The 22,718-nt window shown below is 45.4% G+C and overlaps 2 protein-coding genes across 5 annotated transcripts in view; both read left to right on the top strand.

The window, feature by feature from the left end:
• Window positions 1-6,832, top strand: part of ankfn1a (ankyrin repeat and fibronectin type III domain containing 1a) — a 99,671-nt gene extending 92,839 nt beyond the window's left edge. For all 4 annotated transcript variants that reach the window (XM_076887808.1, XM_076887809.1, XM_076887807.1 and 1 more), the window contains 4 exons: window positions 1,181-1,403; window positions 1,481-1,673; window positions 1,981-2,744; window positions 3,179-6,832. In XM_076887808.1, the coding sequence (XP_076743923.1) occupies window positions 1,181-1,403; window positions 1,481-1,673; window positions 1,981-2,722 (1,158 nt within the window). In that variant the 3' untranslated portion in view covers window positions 2,723-2,744; window positions 3,179-6,832. The remainder of the gene's footprint in view (window positions 1-1,180; window positions 1,404-1,480; window positions 1,674-1,980; window positions 2,745-3,178) is intronic.
• Window positions 6,833-12,418: 5,586 nt separating this feature from the next.
• On the top strand, window positions 12,419-13,871 carry LOC101465897 (noggin-3). The gene has a single exon (XM_076887811.1). It carries the CDS (start codon window positions 12,748-12,750, stop codon window positions 13,330-13,332), a length of 585 nt encoding a protein of 194 aa, XP_076743926.1. The 5' UTR covers window positions 12,419-12,747; the 3' UTR covers window positions 13,333-13,871.
• Window positions 13,872-22,718: the final 8,847 nt, after the last annotated feature.

Raw genomic sequence — 22,718 nt, 5'->3', positions numbered from 1 at the left:
ACTGCCGTCCAAAGAAAACATGTTTTTCACTGTTTCCAGATCAGATCACATCAGCAGTTTAACCACTTATGAAGAAATCCTGTCACTTATGTATAACACGCGCTGGGATGACCTCACTAATGTGCACAATACAAAACAGAGAACTCCACAGTAATATGTCACTAAACGGGACGACGCTGTATAATAATCTTTGTTTGTTTTGGACTGTTTCAGACAAATATTCGTAATAAGCTGTGACGATCCCACTGAGAGCCCACAGATGAAAGTCTCATGAGGCCATTTTCTCTTTAAAGTGGTCGTTTTTACGTCTTTTCCACTGGAACAGCACAAACTAACTACAAGCTGATGGATTCAAACTTTCTGTTTCTGGGCTGAACTGCAAAGTATTTGTATAAAGTGTTTTTAACCTTCCAGCCAAATTAGACTTTACCGAGTGGACGTGGATCCGGCATATAATTGTTCTCCGTGTCTTCATCATATGTTGCATCCTAAACAACGTGCAGGAAACACCTGAGACCTGAATGTTGCTGTTAGGAGTGTTACACAGGAACGCTGAGGTGCTGACAGTGTGGATGCATGACTCCAGAGCCAGTGGGTAGAACGTTGTGCTGTGGAAGCGTCACCATAGAGGCGGGTGGTGGTCAGATCAGTGGGATCGATAAGCAGGCGGAGCTACTCTGCAGGACCAATAGGATGAAGAGTACAGCCGATTAGACTAAAGCTGATTGTGACATCAGCTGATCGCTTTTTGATTTGCCTCCTTTCGTTCCACCCGAGGCACATGTTGACTTTACCTTCGTGCACAGAGCGTGCACGCCACAGAAAAACTGTCACTCGTGTTTGTTCGATAGTGTCAGAGGAGGAGCCTGTGACTGACTCCTGTTCATAAAGTTCCACTTCCACAGCTGAGCTCAAAAGTCCCGTTAAATACATGAATGTAGTTTTCAGCATCAGTAATGTTGTTATGACAGAAAGAAGCCCAGTAAGATCTCTCACAGTAGAACCAAACTCTTCATAATCAGGCTTCAGTCATCACAGTGGTTATCGCCTGATGCCATAGACGAGTAGATCATCAGAAAAGCTCTCTGGTATTTGAGTAAAGCTGTAACTCCTGCTGTGCTCCATGCAGCCCCCATCGAGCTTTTTGAGGGCTAAACTTGTTTTTTCTGCGTCTCTGTAGCAACTGGACGAGATGCGGCGGGACCTTCGCTGGATTACGGACGCCCTACAATACGCACGCTACAAGCAGCCTCGAGGCGGCGTGCCCATCACCTGCTTGGTGGATGCCAGCGTTCCTGAGAGTGACTCCGGTCAACAGAAGACAGACTCCACTTCCTCAAACATGGACTACCTGCCCACACCGTCTCCTTCCCCAGAGCTCCGCCGGAGGAAAGCCATCAGCGGTGAGGCATCGCTCAACAAATTAAACTTCAGGAAAACAAGAAGCACTCAAAGCTAACGTTAATCCTCTGTCATCTAGAGTCGCTGCCGGGCTCAGATGAAGATGCATCCTCGGAGGTGTTCCTGCCCACAGACAGCGACTATGACTCCAGCGATGCCCTGAGCCCCCGTGACCTGGATCTGCTCTATTCTCCGGGCCAGGATCTGTCCCAGCAGGCACTGCGCTTGCTGGGCGGCAGCGCCCCGGACGTGCTCCAAATCAACGAGCTCCGGTGATTAGTGCGCTTTCTTTAACCCTGCACGTCTTCGTGTGCGTGCACTGATCACTTCAGGCTGTAGATCAGAGTCAGTCCACAGCGCAGCGCTGTTACCTGACTAGGATGCGCCCTGCACACCTGGTATCACCTCGCAGGCCCACCCTCAGAGTCACATGACGTTTTTTGTTTTCATCTGAAGTGAATCGTTTTCATTTCTTTAGATTTTAGCTTCTTTGAGTTGTTGAGCATCAGTATCAATCCTCCAGCAGGTCCTCCATGTTGTTTGGGTAATCTGATTACTTTCCTCATGGTTTCCACTCAGGTATAGCGTGTGCCCGGCTAAAGACCTCCCCCTCTCCCCCGTGGTGAAGGATCCTAAGGATGCTCCCCTCTCCTCACCTCTCCTCCCTCGCGCGCCCTCTCGCTCTCGAACCCTGCCCACCTCACCCTCCCTCCCCCTCTCCCCCAGGTTCTCCAAAGATCTTCCCCTGTCCCCGGCTCTGTTTGACACCACCCGGACTCTGGAGGGCCTCTCGCTCTCAAAGAGCCACCACGAGGGCCCCGCCCCCCTCCGGACCCTCGCCAACCCACCCGCCAAACGTAAGATCCTGTCCAGGAGCCACCGCGGGCAGTACTTCAGTGGGCCCCAGCGCTGGCTCAGGGGCCACAGCGGGGAGAGTCACACCGGATCGTTGTCAGAGGGAATCTACACCAAGCAGCTCGACCCCGACCTGCCCCTGCCGGGGGACCTGCCCTCCCCGGATGGCACCACCTATGTCAGCCACGCCTCCTGTGTCCTGGAGAGCCGCAAAACCCGACATCGGGAGCCGCGACCGCACGTTCGCAGGATATTCATTGAGCCCTGCAAAGAGCTGTCACCAGGCCACGAGAGGAGGGGGTGGGAGGAGGAGGAGCAGGGGGCAGTGGTGATGGAGAAGGTGAGGGCCGCAGGCGTGTCGGTGGTCGTGGAGGGGGAGGAGCCAGAGGGAGCCACCGCCCAGGAGGTGGACTCGGATGACCAAACCAACTCCCAGGTGTCGGAGATCCTCAGCAGCACGCTTTAAGGAAGAAGTTCTTCAGACATATGTAGGCATGATGTCACTTCCTGTTCTCTACTTAAGCAGATTTTCATGATTCATAATTCATAATAATCCTTCTTTATCTGGTAGTCTGCATTCCAACCTCTGTCTGAAACAAGCTGTTTTAGCTCCTCCCCTTTTAAGCAAACACTCTTCTGATTGGTTTCCTCTCACAAACAGAAGGTCTAAACAGTAGGTGGGCGGGGCCATGTAACTGCAGTGTTTAGATTACTGCACTGAGCTCATTATTGGAAACTTTGGTCACGATCAGTATAAACATTCAATACTGGAACAGTCGACAGTTGTGAGAAACTATTTGTTTATACTGTTGACCTGAGGAGTCGCCCCCTGCTGGACATTAGAAAGAATGCAGGTTTCAGATCCATCATTATTCACAGTATCTCAGCTAACTATTCCCCGCCCTTCCTTTTTTTACCACAGTGGTGATTGGCCGGGCGTGTTGCTGACGAGCTGCCCTCCGACCTCCGCAGATTGTAAACTCAACTAAAGTTGCTGGTTCAACTCTGCCACGCCTCAGAACCCATGGCATCGACTGTTACCCAGGAAAAAAAGTCAATGCAACGACAAACCAAGCACTGCTTCTCCGACCAGGAACTTTGCACAAGACTCTGCATGTCGACCAACAAAAAGAAAAGAAAAAAAGGTGGTTTGATTGATTGTTGCGCTTAAGAAAAAATCCCCAGTTTAGAGTTATTTTTTGGACCCCGTCCTCAGAGCATGGATACCCACCCTCGACTTGAATGTACGGTTCAGCCTGTTTGTTCGTGGCCGCCTGTGACGATCCAATCCCGTCTTTCAATCACTGTTGTTCTGAGCTGCTCCTGTGTGCTGTCCTGGTGTTAAAAAGAAGAAAATATATATAAATATATTAATCGCTGAGTGTTGAGCACGGAAACGGCCTCAGTCACTAAACAAAGACCACTAAAACCTTAAAACATGAAGTATTTTTATATTTTCAGGTTTAAAGACCAACTATTTTACCTGGAATGTGGATGACTAGTCGGAGCTGTATTTTGTTGGCATGAAGTAGTCTGTGGTGTTGTTTTTGTTTGTTTTAATCTTTGACTGAAGCTTTACGTCCATTTTGTGCTTCCTTTCTCGTTCGGCATGATGATGTCAGGGAGTCTGTGGGTTCCGGTTTAGCCTTCGCCGTGTGGTCAGACCTGACGGTGTTTGTGCTGTCTTTGTTGACTTCTTGTTCAGCTTCTTCCACGATGGCGGTGTTTTCTCTTCTGTTTTTTTCTTTTTTACTTAAAACTTGCAGCAGCTCCATCTGTGTTGTAGAGAAGTGATGTAGAGTGGAGAGCGGTTTGAACATGCACAGATTCTTAACGTATGCACAGTATTTTAAAAGTGCATTTTTAACGTTTGCACATAGCGATTATGGAATTAAAGCTAATTAAATATTTGATTAAATTGGGCATTAACTCTGGCAGCTTCTACCACAGTGACTGTACAAAGGTCAGTTTAATGTCCTACAAAGGGTTGACGATAAGGCGTCAGCTTACAGGTTTGATTCTGTCTCCAGATGATCTTTAGTGATGTCTGAAGATTTCAGCTTTACAACCAGACGCGCAATAAATGTACCAACACGTTTCTGCTGCAGCTGTCTCGTTAGCACAGCTCATGGTGTAGTTAAATCATTTGTTAGTTTTCATACTGAGAGTTACAGAGAAGATCGTTACCAAAATCATGTCCGTGCTAAAGGTTATCGCCAATATCTGAACGGAAGCTGAAGTCATTTAAAAATCAGGATTATTGAGGTTTCTCGCGTGATGTCATGAACACGTCGTCTGCCGTGGGCGAGATGCAACCACCATGGTTACTATGGAAATGTGTATTCCCGAACTGATTGGCCTTGGTTCCTGAGGTCTTTGGTTGAAATGGGTTGCCAAGACGGTGGAACACCAAAAACGTCTTAGCGATCACTTGTTGCTCACAGGTTGTCTGTAGTTTTTCATGTTTGCTAACTGTTAGCCCGGCTGTAGTAAAACTTGAAAAAGTGCGATGTGAACCAGAAATGATGGAGAAGGTTTGTGTCATACTTTGGACAGTGTTTGTTTTCAGGTCTGTTTCTTCCATTCGGACTAAGACCGCAGCAACATGTTAGGAACCAAAGTCATCACAAGGAACTTTGGACAGTTGGAGAATGCACATTTTCCTTAGCAAGGGTTAGTTACCACTGATCGGGCCGTAGACCTGCGTGGCTGACACTTTAGTAATCATTTACCCCTCGCAACTGGTCTGGAAATGATCAGGAAACAACCGGTGGATGGCAGATGGTTTCAGACTGGTCTCAAGTCTTATAATTATCTACGCTGACTCCATGATTCTCATGTGTCTACAGTGGTGAACAAGTCACATGGTTAAACCTCAGTAACCTGTCATTTCATAGGCTAAAGTTCCCTAAAAAATCCAAAGAACGTCATGTTTATCTTTTGGCTCCACATGACGACAAAACGAACGCTCATGTTAGAGCACTAGCTAGCATTAGCCAGAGGAAACACCAGTTTTATGTAACGAACATAGGTTAGCCAAACAGGACTATCAGATAATTTTACGATCTATCCACTATTTTAACGCATTCAATTTAGTTACTTAAGCTAGCTAAACTAACTAGGACCGCTTGCCAATGTTATTGTGGGCGAAAACTGTGAATCCTAATTAGCCAGCTAGCAAAATTATCATTATTAAGTCTAAGACGATTGAGTTGAAGCAAAAGCATTAAATTAAAAGATGTGGTAACGTAGAGGGATTAAAGGCAGGGCGGTTAGCCAGCTAGCTGTAACGTCACACCGGCTATTCAGTGGAGTTCAAACATTTACAGCATTTTCTGTCAGTACTAACAAAGGTTTCCTGGATCTGCCAACAGTTCTGAAGCTTGACACGAGACATGATTTTGGTATCGAACATCTGACTGTCAGCATTAGGCTACATCCTCATATACATGGGTATTTTTTAAAGCAAGGATTTCTTTTTGAAAAATATCAAGAGCGTGCCAGCAGGTGGCGATATAAGCCTCACTGCATAAAAATGCTGGCAGCTCAAAAGACTATAAACAATAAATGTTTACTTTGGGACCAAAAGGCCCAGAAAAAGTCACATTAACTAAATGCCTGTGTACATGTGGACAGGACCTTAAGCTAAACCAGTTTATAACGATTTAAATTTTGTTTTTGTACCTGTGGCCATCACATCTTCTGATTATGTACAAGCAAAATTAATAAAGACTGATCGTAGTCATTCGATGAGTATTTGACCCGAAAATTCAACCCACCGCGTGTCGTACTGTGAATTTCGATAGTTCTACAAAAAGTCATGTTTGTGTTTAGCTGTCGACGTTCACGTTAAACGGCTATTCTAGTTTTAGTTTCCTTGTGTACGAGTACAAGATGACGCCAGCTAACGTTACATTAGAAATGTCATTTCCATCCATGCCTCATCAAACTCAAAAACACTGCAAATGGGGAACACCGTAAAAAGTTTCCGTCAACATTTCTTTATTTGAATTTAATGCTTGAATTGAAAACATGAAAGCTGGATGGAAACTTGACTGATGACTACAAAGGTGTTGGCTACAGCTATGGAAATAAGAGTTGTAATAAACAGCAGGAAGGAGACAGTTTCACTTCATTAAAGTAATGAAAGCAGCAGCCGGGTGACTCGCTCCACAGTAAGTTGAGTTTATTGATTTTGAGGCTCCTGTTTGTCTCACAAAGGCTTTTATTCTGAAAGGCTGAACGCCTAAACTTTGTTTGTTTTTATTGATTTCACTCTGTCTTCATGTTTTCTTTCTGCTGTTTTTATCACGTCTGGTATTTTGTCGTGATGTGCGGACTCAGAAACGCCGAGTCGACCTTCTGTTTGTATATTTCTGGATCACCTCCATTTATCTAAAAATGCCTTTTGCGTTCACTTTGATGCCACTTTATTTATTCGCAGCAGACGTTGATGACGTGTTTTTTATGGACTGCTTTACAAAAAGTGTTCATGCATTTTGACATTTTGCAACCTCACAGGAATGGATGTATTTTACCAGCTGAAATAAACTCATGTTGATGTCGTGCACTTCAACCTGCCACCTGCTGTTTGTGAGGTTTGTGCGCTGTGCCTGTGGCATTCTGGGTAAACAACACTCTTTATTCCTTAGGTGGTGTGTTCAGTCACAGCTTTGCTTCAGAAAGCTCGGGTTTAAGGCAGCTGCAGTCTGGATTAGGTCTGGTTTAATGGTGACTCTAAATCGGGTTTTATACTGGCTGCCATCGGGCTTAATGTAAGTGTAATTAAGTTTTTCAATAATTTAGACATGATAACAGCTTAATGTCAGCGTTCAATCTGAATTAAAGCTTAACTTTAAATCAGGTCTAACCTGAGCTTTAAGTAAAAGTTTAATCCAGGCTCTAAACCACATTTAAAACTGGTTTTAAATCTTCATACAACCTCAAATTGGATTTAAGTGTCTTAAAGGAGGCTTTAATTCAGGTTTAATGTCAGCTTTCAACTGTATTTAATTCTGGCTTCAAATTAGATTCATGTCTTGCTGTGAACCAGGTTTAGCTCTGATTAGAAGGGATTTATTGTCTCTGCAAAATCTGAATCACAGGTCAGAACAAAGGATGACAGAGTCTGGCACAGCGCGAGGAAGCATGAACACAGTTTCACGTTTCTGAGCTCAGAGTATTAAACTGTAGAACAGTAAAAAGCCACCGAGCGTCACTGTGGACGGTGTTTGTGGTCTCTCGGAGGTCAGCCCGTAGGTGTTGGAGGAATCGGCCGAGCTCCTGAGCTGCACGCCGGGCGGCTGCGGTCACAGGACGCCGTGTGGGAGGGTGTGAACCAGCTGGAATCTCACACCACCGCTGGGAGGGAGTTTTCCAGCTGGAGCTCCCGGAGCATTCAGGAGCGTCGGTCCAAGCCACAGGATCGCCGCTCTGCAGGCAGGACGGTCCAGCAGCTCAGACTGCGAGCTGAGCAGACGTCAGGCCTTCATTCAGTTTCACCACAGCTGTCACGAGTTGCTTAGAGGATCCACTCGCAGGACTCCTGGGTAGCGTTCAAACAGAGATAGTTTATTTACAGATCTTCACCAAGTGTATGTACAGACGGTGCGAGGTTAGTGCTATATACAAGACGTGAGGGGCAGGGCTCCAGGGAAAACGGGGAAATCACACACGCGCTCAGAACAGCCTCTCTCCACTCCGCTAGCGACCTGTCACTCCTTCCACACTCCACACGGGGAAACACGGGGATGGGTCCGGGGAATCTGGGAACACGTTAAGTCTCTGGGACAGAGGCACGGGAAACTTGAGCTAGGTGTGTACTGACAAGAGCCTTCACAACAATCCAGCATTGAACGGCTGATCTCCTCCTAATATACCAGCTGGTCTGATGAGGCCCAGGTGTTCCCAATTCAGGAAGGCGTGGACCGAGGGCGTGAAGCCGCCATGAGTTCCGCCCCAGCAAAACAGGGGAGAGGAAAAAGAGAAGAGAAGGGGGGCTAAGAGTGAAGAGATGCTGATCTTGCCGATCCCGCAGGTCGTGACAACAGCTCCATGTTTCTGACAGTGGAGCAGAATGTTTCAGTGAAATTAGAGAACAAGTGTCCGTTTCATTGCAGCGGCTGCTGTTACCGACGCTTGGTGGAAACGTTATTATGGTCTGAAACAGGCGCCGTGGAGGGACGACGTCCTGTCCCGAACCCGTCACTGACCAGTGTTTGAGGGCAAAATCGCTAAAGGACGCCGATGCTTTGACATGCTATGATTCATGAAAACTAAAACAAAATGTGTGGATTCAATTTAACTTCATTTATTTAACAGCTGTTCACAACAGGCCTGCAGGTGCTTTAAGGTGGAAAGCAAAGGCTCTGCAGTAATGAAGCCATGCGCCTGCTGTAGTTTTAAATGACGAAGCAGGTGGAGATCATTTTCAGCTCGTTCACTTCTAGTCACTCATGACTCTCCACGTAAACGCCCCCTGCTGCACTCCGGCTGAAGTGCAACCACTTCCTGTCCGACTACGGGAACTCGAACGGCGGCTCTGTCCTCGGCCTCTGACGCCGACCCTCGAGAACACTCGGTCCTCTTTAAGCCGCCTCTGTAATGTTGAAGTGTATTGTTTTGTATTTGAATCTGTTTTTCCTTTCAAAGTCTCCTATATGAGCAGATGTTGCGGCTGATGTGAACGTGCTGTAATAATCCTTCTGTTTCCTGCTTTTCCATCAAACTCCCACTTCTGGAGTTCACTCTTCTCGGTGTCCTCGAGGCTTTTGGGGTAAAAACATTACGTCACCTTCTCATTCACTTATCATCAAAAGCCTCGTAGTGCCATTAGCATTCTCCATAGTTTCCATTTAGCCGCTGTGTTCCTCCCTCGTCTTTCCACTACAGACAGATCCACATGTTCTGAATCACGTTTTCCTTTGATTTTCCGAAGCCGGGCTGCGATACGGCCCAGCGCAGTGGATCAGTGGGTTTCCAGCCTTTAGTCGGGACTCCTGCAGGTCCTAACTGCTCCTCTGATGTTCAAATATAACGTTAGCGTAATCTTAATAACGAATCAAAGGGCCTCCCAGGATGAAGGAGAAACAGGCCGGCTGCTTCGTCCGTGACCCGGCCAGATAAAACCGGGAGCGGGGAGCTGTTGTTTGTTGTTGGTGTAATTCTGGCTTTGATGGTGAGATGACCAGGGCAATTTGGACGGTCCATTTGGGCGCGAAGGCTTCAAGGTGGCGGGATCAGGTCAAGCGCAAAAAAACAGACACGAAACGGGCCGTTATCAGAGGTTTCAGCCCCGCCCTCCCACCGCCAGAATTATTGTTTCAAAGAAGCTGAACCCCGGACACACGAGTCGAAGCACAGACGTGCAAACAGATGTTTTTCTGATCGCTTTAAAGCAGAACACACTGAATAAATTTACCTGTTAAATCTCCTCAATTTCCCCAATAAATCCTGACTGATGCGTCAATAAAAGCACGAGTGCGTGTTTGGCTTCAAAGTGAAAGCAGGAGGACGGAAACGGTCTCAAAGGTCCATTTTCCACGTTTCCACAATCACAGAGAAGACCAAGGACGCGACTCCCATCACGTCAGCAACAACAACAACAGCTCGAGCTGCAGAATGAATGAAAACTGCTCTACCGGGATTCAAAGTTCAGGTTTTTACACCTGAGTTTAAAATAATCGGACGAGTTTTTTTAGGTTCTTCAGGATGTTTGGCCTCCTTTTATCCAAAAGGATAAAAATACAATTTCAGAGTCGGTCACATCAACAGCCACCTAAATTCGTTTTATAGGGTTAAAGACGCTTCAGTAATACAGAGAAACTATCAAACACTCGGCGACAGTGGGAAAGAAAAACTCGAGCACTGCTCTTCACCAGGTTTGCTCAAAACATCACCAGATACATGAAGAAAGATCTGGAGTTAAATCCTCCTCATGCTGTGGGGCAGGTTAGCAGAGGTTAAAATATTTGCACTGTGATGAGTTTAAAGACCCGAGGATTTCATCATTTCGTGATTTGATTCATGCTCTCAGCCATGAACGGTGAAGTCGCTGTGAGGGTTAGCTCCCTGAGCGCTGACGCCGGCATGACAGCCGACGCAACGACAAACCATTTTACGACTTTCTCGATCTGGACGCGTCAGTAATGCTCTTATTTGGGACATGAAGGAGTGAAGCTGTCGTCTGAGCTGATGTTTGAACCAAATGTGTTTTTTTTCACCAGATGTGAAGCTCAGACGGTTCCTCAGAGCTCGCCGGTGCCTTTCCCTCCGACCTGAAAGGTGCTTGAGGTGCTCTGCATCCATCGCAGCGTGGACTCGAGTCCCCCGGGGCTCCTCTGTGGACCCCGATGTGGAAGCGAGGGATAAAAGGTTTACAAAGAGAGGCAGTCTTATCTTATCTCACTGCCGCTGACTTCCTCCCCACACAGATATGACAGTTTAATGGCGCCCGTCACATGCTGCCACCGGCCACAAAATTACCCAAAATTCAGCAGGAGCCGGAGGTGGGAGGGCGGCAGGGGTCACAAAGAAAACCTCGACTGTTTAGGGAACCTTGCAGAGCTGGACGTGGATTAAAAACCATAAATCAACATCTTTGTCATCCATCAAGATCTTCAGAGTCACAGTTTGAACTCAGCATCTTTCCACCTGCACAATCAGGTTTATTCTGTCCACAGCTGCAGTCTCTGAGTATTACACAGTATCTAGTGATCATTCGTGTGGTGTGAACGATCAGCTGTATGTAAGACATTTATTTTTGTCCTGTTTGGAGGTCTCTTTCTAAAACACCTGATATGTACATGAGAATAATAACTTTATGAATTCAGAAATCACCTTTCAAAGCGAAGTTTATGAAGTGAAGCTGGAGGTTCAGTGTCAGGTTTACAGAGTCGGTAACGATGAAGCTGACAGCGGAAATAAAACAGCATGAAACAAAAACATTGCTGCTGCCTCGTCACCAGCAGGTAAGGAGGCAGAAATAAATGGAGCGCTGCTTTAAGCCTCCTGGGCTGCGTTCATTAAAGAGGCGTGTCTGAAGCCTGTCACATGAGTCCCAGCGAGCTGTTGGCTTACAGGTGTCCACGCTGCTTCCTGTTGGGAATCCTGGCAGGAAGTAGTGCTCCACGCTGCTTGACCTGAAGACTCCGTCAGGGTGGCGATCGCAGAGCTCTCACCGCACCACTTCAGCTTCCGCCTGATGTCCACTCTGACTTCACGACCCTTCCTCACATTTTCAGGCTGAGGGGACTGACGAGAGTCTGCTGCACGTCGTCACCGGCAGTAATGAATGTGACAAAAGACATAAACATGAAGACATAAAGAAGATGTTAATCTGAATGAACCTTCTGGAACAAATGTCCTGCTTTATATAAACAACAGTAAAAACGGGGTTTCCTGAGGACAGCAGCAGGAGGTGCTCACTGAACAGGTTTGTGAGGAGTGACAGCAAGAGAAAGAAACTGATATTAACAGAGTTTACAGATTTGGGACAGCTGCTGTTCTGCAGTTCTGTGCATGTTTTGAAATTTACAATGTGTTATATCTATATCTATATATATAATAATGTGTGCCCTGTCAGTGCGCCCCAGGGCAGCTGTGGCTACAGTGTAGCTGCCGTCACCAGTGTGTGAATGGGTGGATGACTGGATGTAGTATAAAGGGCTTTGGGGTCCTGAGGGACTGAGTAAAGCGCTATACAAATGCAGGCCATTTACCATTTATATTTATTATATTTCTTAAATGCAAATCTATTTATTTGCATTTACTAAACAAGGTAAACAGTTGATTTAACAGGTAAATGTCAAATCAAAAGCGACATTTGACCCCTCAAGGTTCAGGTTCAGGGTGCAGATGAGTCCACATCCTGTGCAAAGCCTCTTCCAGATGTTTGTGTAGCTGCTCTGTAATGATTCAACTGATCTGCAAAAACTACAGGAATTAACCTCTAAAATATTTACATAGAAAATATTGGAGTGAAAGCAGAAAGTAGCAGAGTAACTGGCAGTAAATGTACTGAGTTACATTCCTTTCAAAGCTGTGGGGGGGGGGGCACCTCAGCTAAATACACCCCTGCAGCCAAGTGGCATGTGAGTACTTCCACAGTACTTTGGAGTATTTGTACCACTCGCGCTTTTACTTCATGTCTGTGCTGACTTTATGAGCTCACCGTCATCACGCGTGGATTCTTCCTGGTGCTTTCCTCTCCTCCTCCTCCTCGCGGTCACGCGCTTGTGCGTGAACTTGGAGTATCTAGGGAGGGGGTGGGCCCGGCGTGGATGACATCAGCACCCTGCAGGATATCTGGCTGCAGCGAGCGGAGGCTTCACTCGGGCTTCGGGAGAACCAGCAGCAGCATGCGGACCGCGCGTGGAGTCCCGCGCGCCGTGGACCTGGACACGGACTGCGCGGACCCGTCTCTGCGCCCCGCGCGCTCTTACGGTTGCTAAGGTCTTTCTGGATACCTGCGTGGGGGTGTGGCTCGTGGACATGGAGCCCTCTTCCCTCCTGGCCGTGTTGGCGCTCGTGCTCTCCGTAGGCTTTGGGACGGAGGAGGGGGCGTGGTGTCAGCACTGCTTCCTGCTGCGGCCGGTCCCCGGGGACGGTCTACCGGTGGAGGCTCTGCAGGAGGACCCGGACCCAGCGCTGGACCCCACGGAGCGGGACCTGAACGTCACGGAGCTGCGTGGCTTGCTGGGAGCCCGCTTCGACCCGCGCTTCATGTCCGCATCCCCGCCGCAGGAGCCCCCGGACTCCCCGGGGGTCCCGGAACCGCCGCGCGGCCGGAAGCTGCGCCGCCGGCTGCAACAGTGGCTGTGGGCGCGTGCCGCGTGCCCGGTGCAGCACGCCTGGAGTGACCTGGGCGCGCGCTTCTGGCCGCGCTACGTGAAAGTGGGCAGCTGCTCCAACAAGCGCTCGTGCTCGGTGCCCGAGGGCATGCTGTGCACGCCCGCCAGAGCCGCGCACGTGACCCTGCTGCGGTGGCGCTGCCGGCGCAGGAACGCGCTCCGGTGCGCGTGGATCCCGGTGCAGTACCCACTCATATCTGAGTGCAAGTGCGCTTGCCCGAGCTGAGACTCTCCACTCACACCCGCATCACACCTGTACGTGACATCATCACAGGCGTGGACAGCAGAGAACAGACTGGTTTTATTTATTCATCACGGCATCCTGTAAAATCACGTGTTTGACTTTGCCTTCTGTTCGAGAAACAAAAAAGTGTCAAATTTGTTTTTGCAAGAAATGTAAAATGTTTTCTGTCACAGCAGCCAAAACCCTGAACGCAGCGCGCGCCTGCGGATCCACAGACCGGCGCGCGCCTGCGGGTCCACGTGGAGTCAGTCTGCTCAGAATAAGATCAATGCAAAAGATCCAGAATCTGTTTTATGTCCTCAGAAAAGTACAAATGGGTGGAAACGAGCAGCGCCGCAGGAACATTTGTCACATTCAGGTGACTTTACGTGTTTTTTTCTGCTTGATTTAAGGTGGAAATGTTTGTTAAAGGAAAACCTGCAGATTCCAGCTAAATGATGTAACCGAGAAAATTATTATCGTTTATTATCAGTGATTTATTCTTGTCATTTCTTTGGAGAAATAAACACATTTACCACAAGGTGGCAGCGTTTTAGCAGTTTTATATCTGTGTTGTGTTTAAATGTTTGTGTTTAATAGAGACGCTGAACGCTTCCTGTTCACGAAACAATCGCTGAGCAAGACAAGAACGTCGTTTCGGTACGAATGAGTTAAAACTAACATGAATAATGTGGGATCGTGTTATTTAAACCAGAGTTTCCGCTCACAGGCAGCAGGGAGGATGGAGGGGCGGTGGACGGCTCCAGCAGGCTTTCCTCTGCACGTATTCAGGTGGAGCGCACACCTGTGCCGCTGCTGCTGCTGAACAGCTACAGATTTTCTTTATGTTCTTCCTGTAGGTTGAAGATTAAGATTGAAAGATTAAATTCTATAAATCCAGCTGATTAATGTCCATCAGAAATACGTGCGCGACTTCTCATCAGATTCACGTCACGCATTCAGCTTCAGTCTGAACCTTTGATATAGTTTTATTGTTTGTTGTCTTTATGTCCGTTTTCTCTCTAAAATCCTGAAAAACTTTGAAAACATTAGTGAGTGAGGGTGATGTCAGGATGCAGTTTGGAATAAAAAAAACTTTGTATTGTTGAAAAAACAGCAAATCCTCAAAAACAAAAGAGCTGAAAGTGTAAAATGTTTGAGAGCAGGAAGAAGCTTTGATCCAAACGATTTAACGCTCATTTAGTTTCAGTTTAAAACCTGCAGCAGCGGCTCAGAGACGAGAAGCTTCTCTGTGCGGTCGCTGCCACAGATCTGTGTCTGTAAATCACTGCGAAATATTAGAAAACATCAAGTTTGAGTGGTTTGCGTAGCACAAAGACTTTAAACCAAGGAAATCAGTAAAAATGTGAGAAACAGCATCAGTCCAGGAGCTCGCAGATCACTGAAAAACCTCCCGGACCCACTGACACAATCAGTGACCCTGAGCTTTGAACCGCGGTAAAGTGAGCCGTCATTTGTGAGCCGCGGTCAAGCCAGCCGCTTCTTCTCCGCCGCATAAATTTCCTTGCGCTTTTACACCAGTCTTTACGGTAGCGCCTTTTCGCTTTATATCCTGATTGAAAGGCTAGACCCGCGCACACGTGCGCGCGCGCGAACAGTCACACGCACACGCGCGCACACAAATTACAATGGAACAGCCCAACACAGCCAATACAATTATGGAAATTTCAAAAATTCATTAAAAATCATCCTGAATAGTTGAGGTCCAACTTTCAACATGTTCCTTCTCTGGGACACCTACTGTACCTCTGGGCCAGGTTTAATAATTGTTTAATATTGATGGATCAAAAGTGCCGCTGAGAGAGTCATGACAGGGACTATGAAGAGACAGCATATTTGCTTGTCTTCACTGACTCGCTTTGAAATCCAGACTCACACCGGCTCACTCCTTGGCGGCCGCTTATCGGGGCCTGGAGCCTGGGGCTCGCTCGGGCCACTTCGGAGGTGGGGTGCCCCCGGCCTCTCGGCCTGGGGCTCGGTCACTCAGGCACGGCTGGCTGCCGGCGGAGCTCACGGGCGCGTCACTGCAACTCCCCCTGGCTTCTGCTCCGCGGCTGCTGAGTGAACCCTCATCTGGGACTCTCCTCAGCTCTTTCTGGGACAGTGGCGCGGCTGCCCCTCTGTTGGTCTTCCTTGGTCTCTTGTGTTCTGGGGGCCTCTGGATGTCTGGAGTTTTGATCTCCTCCATACCTGCTTCATGCCCTGGAGGACGGGGCTGTGGCCCCCCCACACCCTCTAGCAGATCATTACATGGAGAAACCTTTGGAATGCAAGCATGCTGATCCACACAGGTGTGCACACGGGTATTCACAGACGCGGACTACAGCTTTCTTGGCTGCTGCCTCAAAGCACATTGTGCGCTGTCTATCTTGCGTGCTGCACAATATCGTTTATTATTTAGTATCTACTGATATCTACTGCTAGCTAGTTCATTGTGATGGTGCTGTTTTTTTTATTATGTTGCTCTTTGTTGTTTGCTTTCTCTTCTGTTTTTTTTCTCCATACAGGTGATCCAGGTGTTTGTTTGTTTTTTTTTTTGTTTTTCTTTCTTCCCCTCCTTCTCACCGTCTCTTCTCCCCTTTGGTTTTCTTTCTCTCCCTCTCTTTCTTTCATTCTTTCTCCCTGTCCTATCCCCCAGTCATGTCTGTCCCGTTTGTAGCAACTGAAAATAAAATAAATTCATAATTATAATAAAGGTCAATCAAATGGACCAATATGGCAAGGCCATGATGATCCACTTGGTAAAATAAATCCACTTGGCATCTTTCTTGGCCTTAAGACAACAATTCTGATGCTAAAGATCCAAACGGGACACAAAAAAAAAAACAAAAAAAAAAATAAAATCCAGATTTTAATTTTGGAGTATTAGGTGTACTTGTGGTTCCTATAGAATTTTAAGGTTGAACGGTAAGTCTTCATCTCTTAGACCTCTCTTCTGTGGATAATAAAGTTGAATTCTATTCTATTCTATTCTATATTAATTCAGAAGACAAACACCCGTCTCTGCTTTTGAGATTAGCATTAAAACCCTCCGTTTTGACAAATAATACAGTTATAGTGGATCAGGTGACCCTGAATCTTCCCTTATTTGTGCTGCAATAAGCCTAGGAACGGTGGGCTTCCCATCATGTATGAATTTTTTCCTTCTTTGCTCGTTCTGTGTTTCTACACCTCTCTGCATTTAATCATTAGTTAATATCTCTTGCACAGTGTGTATGTTGTCCTGTCTCCTTTTCATCAACCTCAGCCAGTCACAGTAGATGGCTGTCTCTCCTTGAGCCTGTTTCTGCCAGATGTTTCTACCTCTTCAAATGGAGTTTTTCCTTCCCACTCACACTAAATGTTAGCTCATATGGGTACTTAAATTGTTGGGGTTTTCTTTGTATTATTGTTGCGTTTTTACCCAGCAACATAAAGTGTCTTTATGTGACTGTTGTTGTGATTTGGCGCTCGTCATCTCCGCTCACAGACTCAGAGTCTCTTAGTTGTTCCCCGTACACGATTGAAGACAAAAGGGGCGGAGCTTTTCAGTCTGTTGCACCAAGGCTGTGGAACAGTTTACCACTACAGTTACGTTTGCTTGACTCTGTGGATTCTTTTAAAAAACAGTTAAAAACTCTTCTGTTCAAACAAGCCTTTTGTTGATCTACATATTTTATTTTATTTTTTTTTACATTATTTACATTTGATCTTTTACATTGTGTATAATGTCTATTGATTTTATTGTTTATTTTAATATTTTAATATTTGTGTACAGCGCTTTGTGATTGCCTGTCTGCGAAAAGCGCTTAATAAATAAAGTTTACTTACTTACTATAAATAGAATAGAATAGAATAGAATAATGTACTTCAGACATGAAGACAAGACTGGCTTTAACACTAGAGTGTTTTCACAAGTCTTCCATCCACTTGTGGAACGCTGAAGAAGAACTACACTTAAAAGCAACATGGAACTGAAAACAAAAGAATACATAATGTAAACATACCATCAAATAATCCAGGACTCACAAGCAATGATATGATGAACAGAACTATAAAGAACAAAGCTGAGAAATGCTTGGTAAACTGACCAAGAACTATGTCATCATGTCATTTTTTAATATCATAGTTAATGTGTCCTGATTTGTAGATAGTGCCATCTTACAAATACCAGGAAATCCAACTGGGTGACAAGCCAGAGTTGTCTGCCCACACACCCACTGACTAGAAAAAGGGTCCAGGACTCTTCAAGCTGGGATACAGGCATCAAAGAAAAAGATGTAAACGGATAGAAAGTCATCAGGAAGGCATAGTCTGTTGTTGCTGCTGCTGTCAGACTTTTTCATTCATCCACTTGTGTCAGACACATACTGAACAGGAATAAACATGACTCACTGCACTCTCACTTTGTATGCCACAATGTTTGCTTAGACACCTGTATGCTTATATTACATTAACGTTAAAACTTGTGTTCCTATGTCTATATATAAGTTTATTTTCATATCTCTATATTAATCTATTTATAGCTCCATTCCCTCACTTCATTTTATACAATATCTTTGTTCCTGCATGAGAGCTATTTAAAGTGGTTTCACACACAGTGCCTCCAGATGAATACAGAGTTTTGGACAGCAGAGGCTGGAGAGTGGTATTGCTCTCTGTGTGAAAAATAACTACTTATTTGAAATGAAGATGAATGTATGTTGTCAAGGCAAAAAAAAAGGTTTTTCTTTTAAACAGTACATTGCATAATGAGAGTTGGCAGTTCGTCTTGTAATCGGAAGGTTGCCGGTTTGAGCCCCGGCTCCCACAGTCTCGGTCGTTGTGTCCTTGGGCGAGACACTTCATCTAAAACCGACTGGTGTTGGCCAGAGGGGCCGATGGTGCGATATGGCAGCCTGGCTTCTGTCAGTCTGCCTCAGGGCAGCTGTGGCTACAACTGTAGCTGCCTCCACCCGTGTGTAAATGAATAGTGGATTTGTAAAGCGCTCTGAGGGTCTCGAAAAGCGCTTTATAAATGGAATCCATTATTATTATTAGTATTATAAGATTAGGAAAACCTGCAGTCAGCTGAGACTGCAGAAGTCACCTGGATGAGTGACAAAACTTTTCTCCCATTGAAAACGCTACGTCCAGATGAACAGAATCAACCTTTAGGGATTTAATTACCTGGATGATTGAGCGTGCATCAAGACATTCTCCATGTTGTTTCTGAATTCTTTGTCTCCTTATGAATAATGTATATAATTTTGAATAATTTCATGTAAATTTAAGTCTTATTAATAGAAACTGAGGAAAGAATGTAAATTGTTTTTACACGTCTTGATACTTGGATATGGGGATTATTATATATTTTCATTATCTTCTGTATTTCAAACTGTAAATTAAGCTTGTTTGGTTATATTTTTTATTGCACTCTTGTAATTTTTCATGCTTATACTTTTAATACATTTTTGATAACATAAAAATAAATCTGAAAGATACCTGCATTTTTCAATACAAAATCCACAGATATTTTCAAAATTGATTTGGCAGCGTTACATTGGTAAAGTTTAATATATTGCATTAGAAACATTCACAGGATCAGTACTGGACTATATCAAGTTCTGTATTGCAAATGTGACTGTGGACAAAAGCATTCAGGTTTTCCCAAACCAAAAACCCTGGATGACCGGCGAGGTCTGCACACTCCTCAAAGCCCACAATGCCGACTTTAGGTCTGTTGACAGAGCTCTGTACAGGTCTGCTCGAGCTGACCTGAAAAGGGGTCCCACCTGTCCAGCAACAACACACGAGAGGTGTGGCAGGGAATAATCGACATCATAAACCACAGAGGCAGAACTGTGAAAACAGAAAACCTGAGTGTGCAGCTGGCAGAGGAAATAAACAGCTTCTTCGCCCGCTTTGAAACACCACAACAGCAGCATTCATCTGCCTCAGCCCTGCTCCCATCCTCATCCTCACCTGGTTCCTGCACCGCTCCATTCACTGTAACGGAGCACGATGTCAGATGTGTGTTCCTAGCAGTGAACCCCAGGAAGGCGGCCGGTCCAGACGGAATACGTGGTAAAGTGCTAAGACCATGTGGCCACCAGCTCACCCTCATCTCCACCAGAATCTTCAACCTCTCACTGGATGAAGCAGCCATCCCATCCTGTCTAAAATCAGCCACAATCATCCCAGTACCAAAGAAGTCTCCCATCACCAGCCTGAACTATTATTGTCCTGTGGCCCTCACACCCGTAATCATGAAATGCTTTGAGAGACTAGTCCTTCAGCACACCAAGGATTACCTCCCCCCAGAATTCGACCCCCACCAGTTTGCATACCGTGCAAACAGATTCACAGAAGATGCCATCACCCTCCACTCGGTGCTGAGTCACCTAGAACAGCGGCAGAGCTACGCCAGAATGCTCTTTGTGGACTACAGCTCACCCTTCCACCACTCGCCCATTGAGAGCCTACTAACTTACTGCATCACAGTATTCAAATTCAAAAAATTCAAATTCAAATTCAAATTTTATTTGTCACGTACACAGTCATACACAGTACGATATGTAGTGAAATGCTTGGACAACTGCTCGTGACCTAAAGAAAACAAAAAAGGAAAAGGCTATGAATAAGATAGGAAATAAATATGAAAAATTAAAAAGGGTAAATTTAACTAGGAAGGAATAAAATATAAATTAAGGTTAAAAATGAAATAACTGTACAACACAAATTAGAATGAAGGGTAAATTTAACTGGGAAGAATAAGATAAAGATAAATATATAAATTAAAGTTGAAAATAAAATAACTGTACAACAAAATACACAATATAGAACTATATAAGAATGTATGAAGAAATCTAAATATAAATAAATATATACACCATAACAGCAGCTGTACAAGTATTAACCGGAAATGAAGAATATAGTGACCAGTGTTGTGCAAAACCAAAGTCCAGAAAGTCCAGTGTGTGTGTAAGAACCATATGTGTGGGTCAGTACTGTGTGGTGGTGTGATTGAGAGACCGTATCGCCTGCGGGAAGAAGCTCCTCCTCAGTCTCTCTGTGTTGGTCTTCAGGGAGCGGAATCGCTTTCCTGACCTCAACAGAGAGAACAGTCTGTTGTTGGGATGGCTGAGGTCCTTCACGATTTTCCTGGCCTTGGTCCGGCACCGCCTGCTGTAGATTGAGTGCAGGTCAGGGAGCTCGGAGCGGATGGTGCGCTCAGCTGACCGCACAACCCTCTGTATGGTACAGCAGCTGCACTAAGGCGGATAGAGCCACCCTCCCAGCATGTTTGCAATGAGTAGGAGATGCTCTGTATCTCACTGTACAACTGTATAGTGACAAAGGTATTGGGTTCTTTTCTAAAAATTGCTATAAACAGAGGAACCCAAACTGATGAAAAGTGGCGAATATTTTTTTTCAAATGACTATTTTTAGTGGATGTTTGATATAGAAGCAGAATGACAGAATGTTAAAAGAAGTTACTTTTAGTCGCTCTAAGCTGGGCATTGCGTTCTCTGGCTGTTCAAAGCCATGGAACTTTAGACTTTCCAAGCAAATAATGATGGCCATACTGATGTTCTTTTCAGTACATTTTACTTTATGTTCATTTTCATTTTTATGATGTTTCTATTTTTACATAATTCCTCCCACATAGCAAAATTGGTATGGCCTGGATCTGTCCCACACAATGTGCTGACACATGGCCTGCGTACCGCAAAGAATGACGGCCCTATGGTGGCCCAGATCTGGTTTACCAGAGGTGGCCCACACATGCGCCAGCACAAGGCCAGTTGCAGACACACTGCTGGCCCTGTGCTGGCCCAGAACAGTTTCAGCTCTGGCCCCAGATGTCAGCCTAATGTGTACCTTAGCCATGTAAGCCATGTAATAACAACATGTGCTGGAACATAATAGTGTAAAAGTAACATGACGAAACTCTGTTCAGACAGTGAATGGACTGATTCTTATACAGCACTTTTTTACTCACCCATATTACTCAAAGTGCTCTATACAACATGTCACATTCACCCAATCAGGCCAAATGTGGCATGCCATCACATAAACAGTGCCATCTTACCATGCCAGAAGTCAGCCAGCAGTGCCGGCTTGACACCAGATCCAGGCAAGACCCGTCTGCTATGTGGGATGACTTGTTCTTTGGCATTTTAGTTGTGGATTATGTTTGGGCTGTGTCTCTTGCCCTTTCAGTATTGTTTCCTTGTGCTTCTAAGTGTCCCTTTGTTTCTTTTTAGGTTATGTAGTATGGGTTAGAGATATTTTGTATGTTGTTTTTGTTTAATAAATCCGCCTTTTGGATTATTCCCTGATGTGCCTTCTGTTATTTAGTATCACTTTGAAAGGCACACAGCAGCATTGACATATAATTGTTCTTTCAATTTTTGATAAAGATTACAGTGAATTGAGATGTAACTTGGCCCAGAGGTACGGTAGGACGCCCAGAGTAAGAAAGTGTTGAAAGTTGGACCTCAACTATTATGGATGATTTTTAATGAATTTTTGAATATGATGCAATATTTAAGTAAGTGTATTGAATTCAATATACATGTCCTTTAATTTCTGAGTAATATTACAATAAATCTGGATGATATTTGGTACAGAGGTACAGTAGGTGTCCCGGAGAAGGAATGTGTTGAAAGTCGAACCTTAACTATTCAGGATGATTTGTAATGAATTTTTGAATTTGACATAATTGTATTGACTGTATTGAATTGCATATAAATGTCCTTTCATTTTTGAGGAATTTTACAGTAAATCTGGACGAAACATGGCACACAGGTACAGTAGGTGTCCCAGAGAAGGAATGTGTTGAAAGTTGGACATCAACTATTCAGGATGATTTTTAATGAATTTGTGAAATAGACATAATTGTAGTGTATTGACTGTATTGCACTGAATATGAGTTTACTGTGATTTCTGAGTAATATTACAGTAAATCTGGGTAAAACCTGGCCCAGAGGTAAAGTAGGTGTCCCAGAAGAGGATTGTGCTGAAAGCTTGGCATCAACTTTTAAGAATGATTTTTAATGAATTTTTGAATATGCAACCAGACTGTTGCGATGGCTGTATTGGGCTGTTCCATTGTAATTTGTGTGTGTGTGCGCGCGCGCGTGTGACAGTTCGTGCGCGCGCACGTGTGCGCGGGTCTAGGCTTTCAATCAGGATATAAAGCGAAACTCTCTGCCATCTATAATCCAGTTTTGAGATCCTTCCCAGACGCCTTAACACCCACTCACATCCTGGGCCATCTGATCTCAGGAATTCGCATGATAAGGTGGGGCCAGGTTTCACAATGAACACACCCGAAACTCTGGCTGATTGGGACCCACACCCAGTTTCCCACCTTGGCTCAGGCGATTAGAGGATCATCAGGG

Source organism: Maylandia zebra, linkage group LG8, assembly GCF_041146795.1.
Source record: "Maylandia zebra isolate NMK-2024a linkage group LG8, Mzebra_GT3a, whole genome shotgun sequence".
Taxonomy (NCBI): domain Eukaryota; kingdom Metazoa; phylum Chordata; class Actinopteri; order Cichliformes; family Cichlidae; genus Maylandia; species Maylandia zebra.
The sequence above is the reverse complement of the archived record's forward strand: the minus strand, read 5'-3'. Positions and strand labels throughout refer to the sequence as shown.

What these genes read in the sequence shown, in the direction of transcription:
- LOC101465897 (XM_076887811.1), top strand. Translation starts at nt 12,748, where the DNA reads ATGGAGCCCTCTTCCCTCCTGGCCGTGTTGGCGCTCGTGCTCTCCGTA.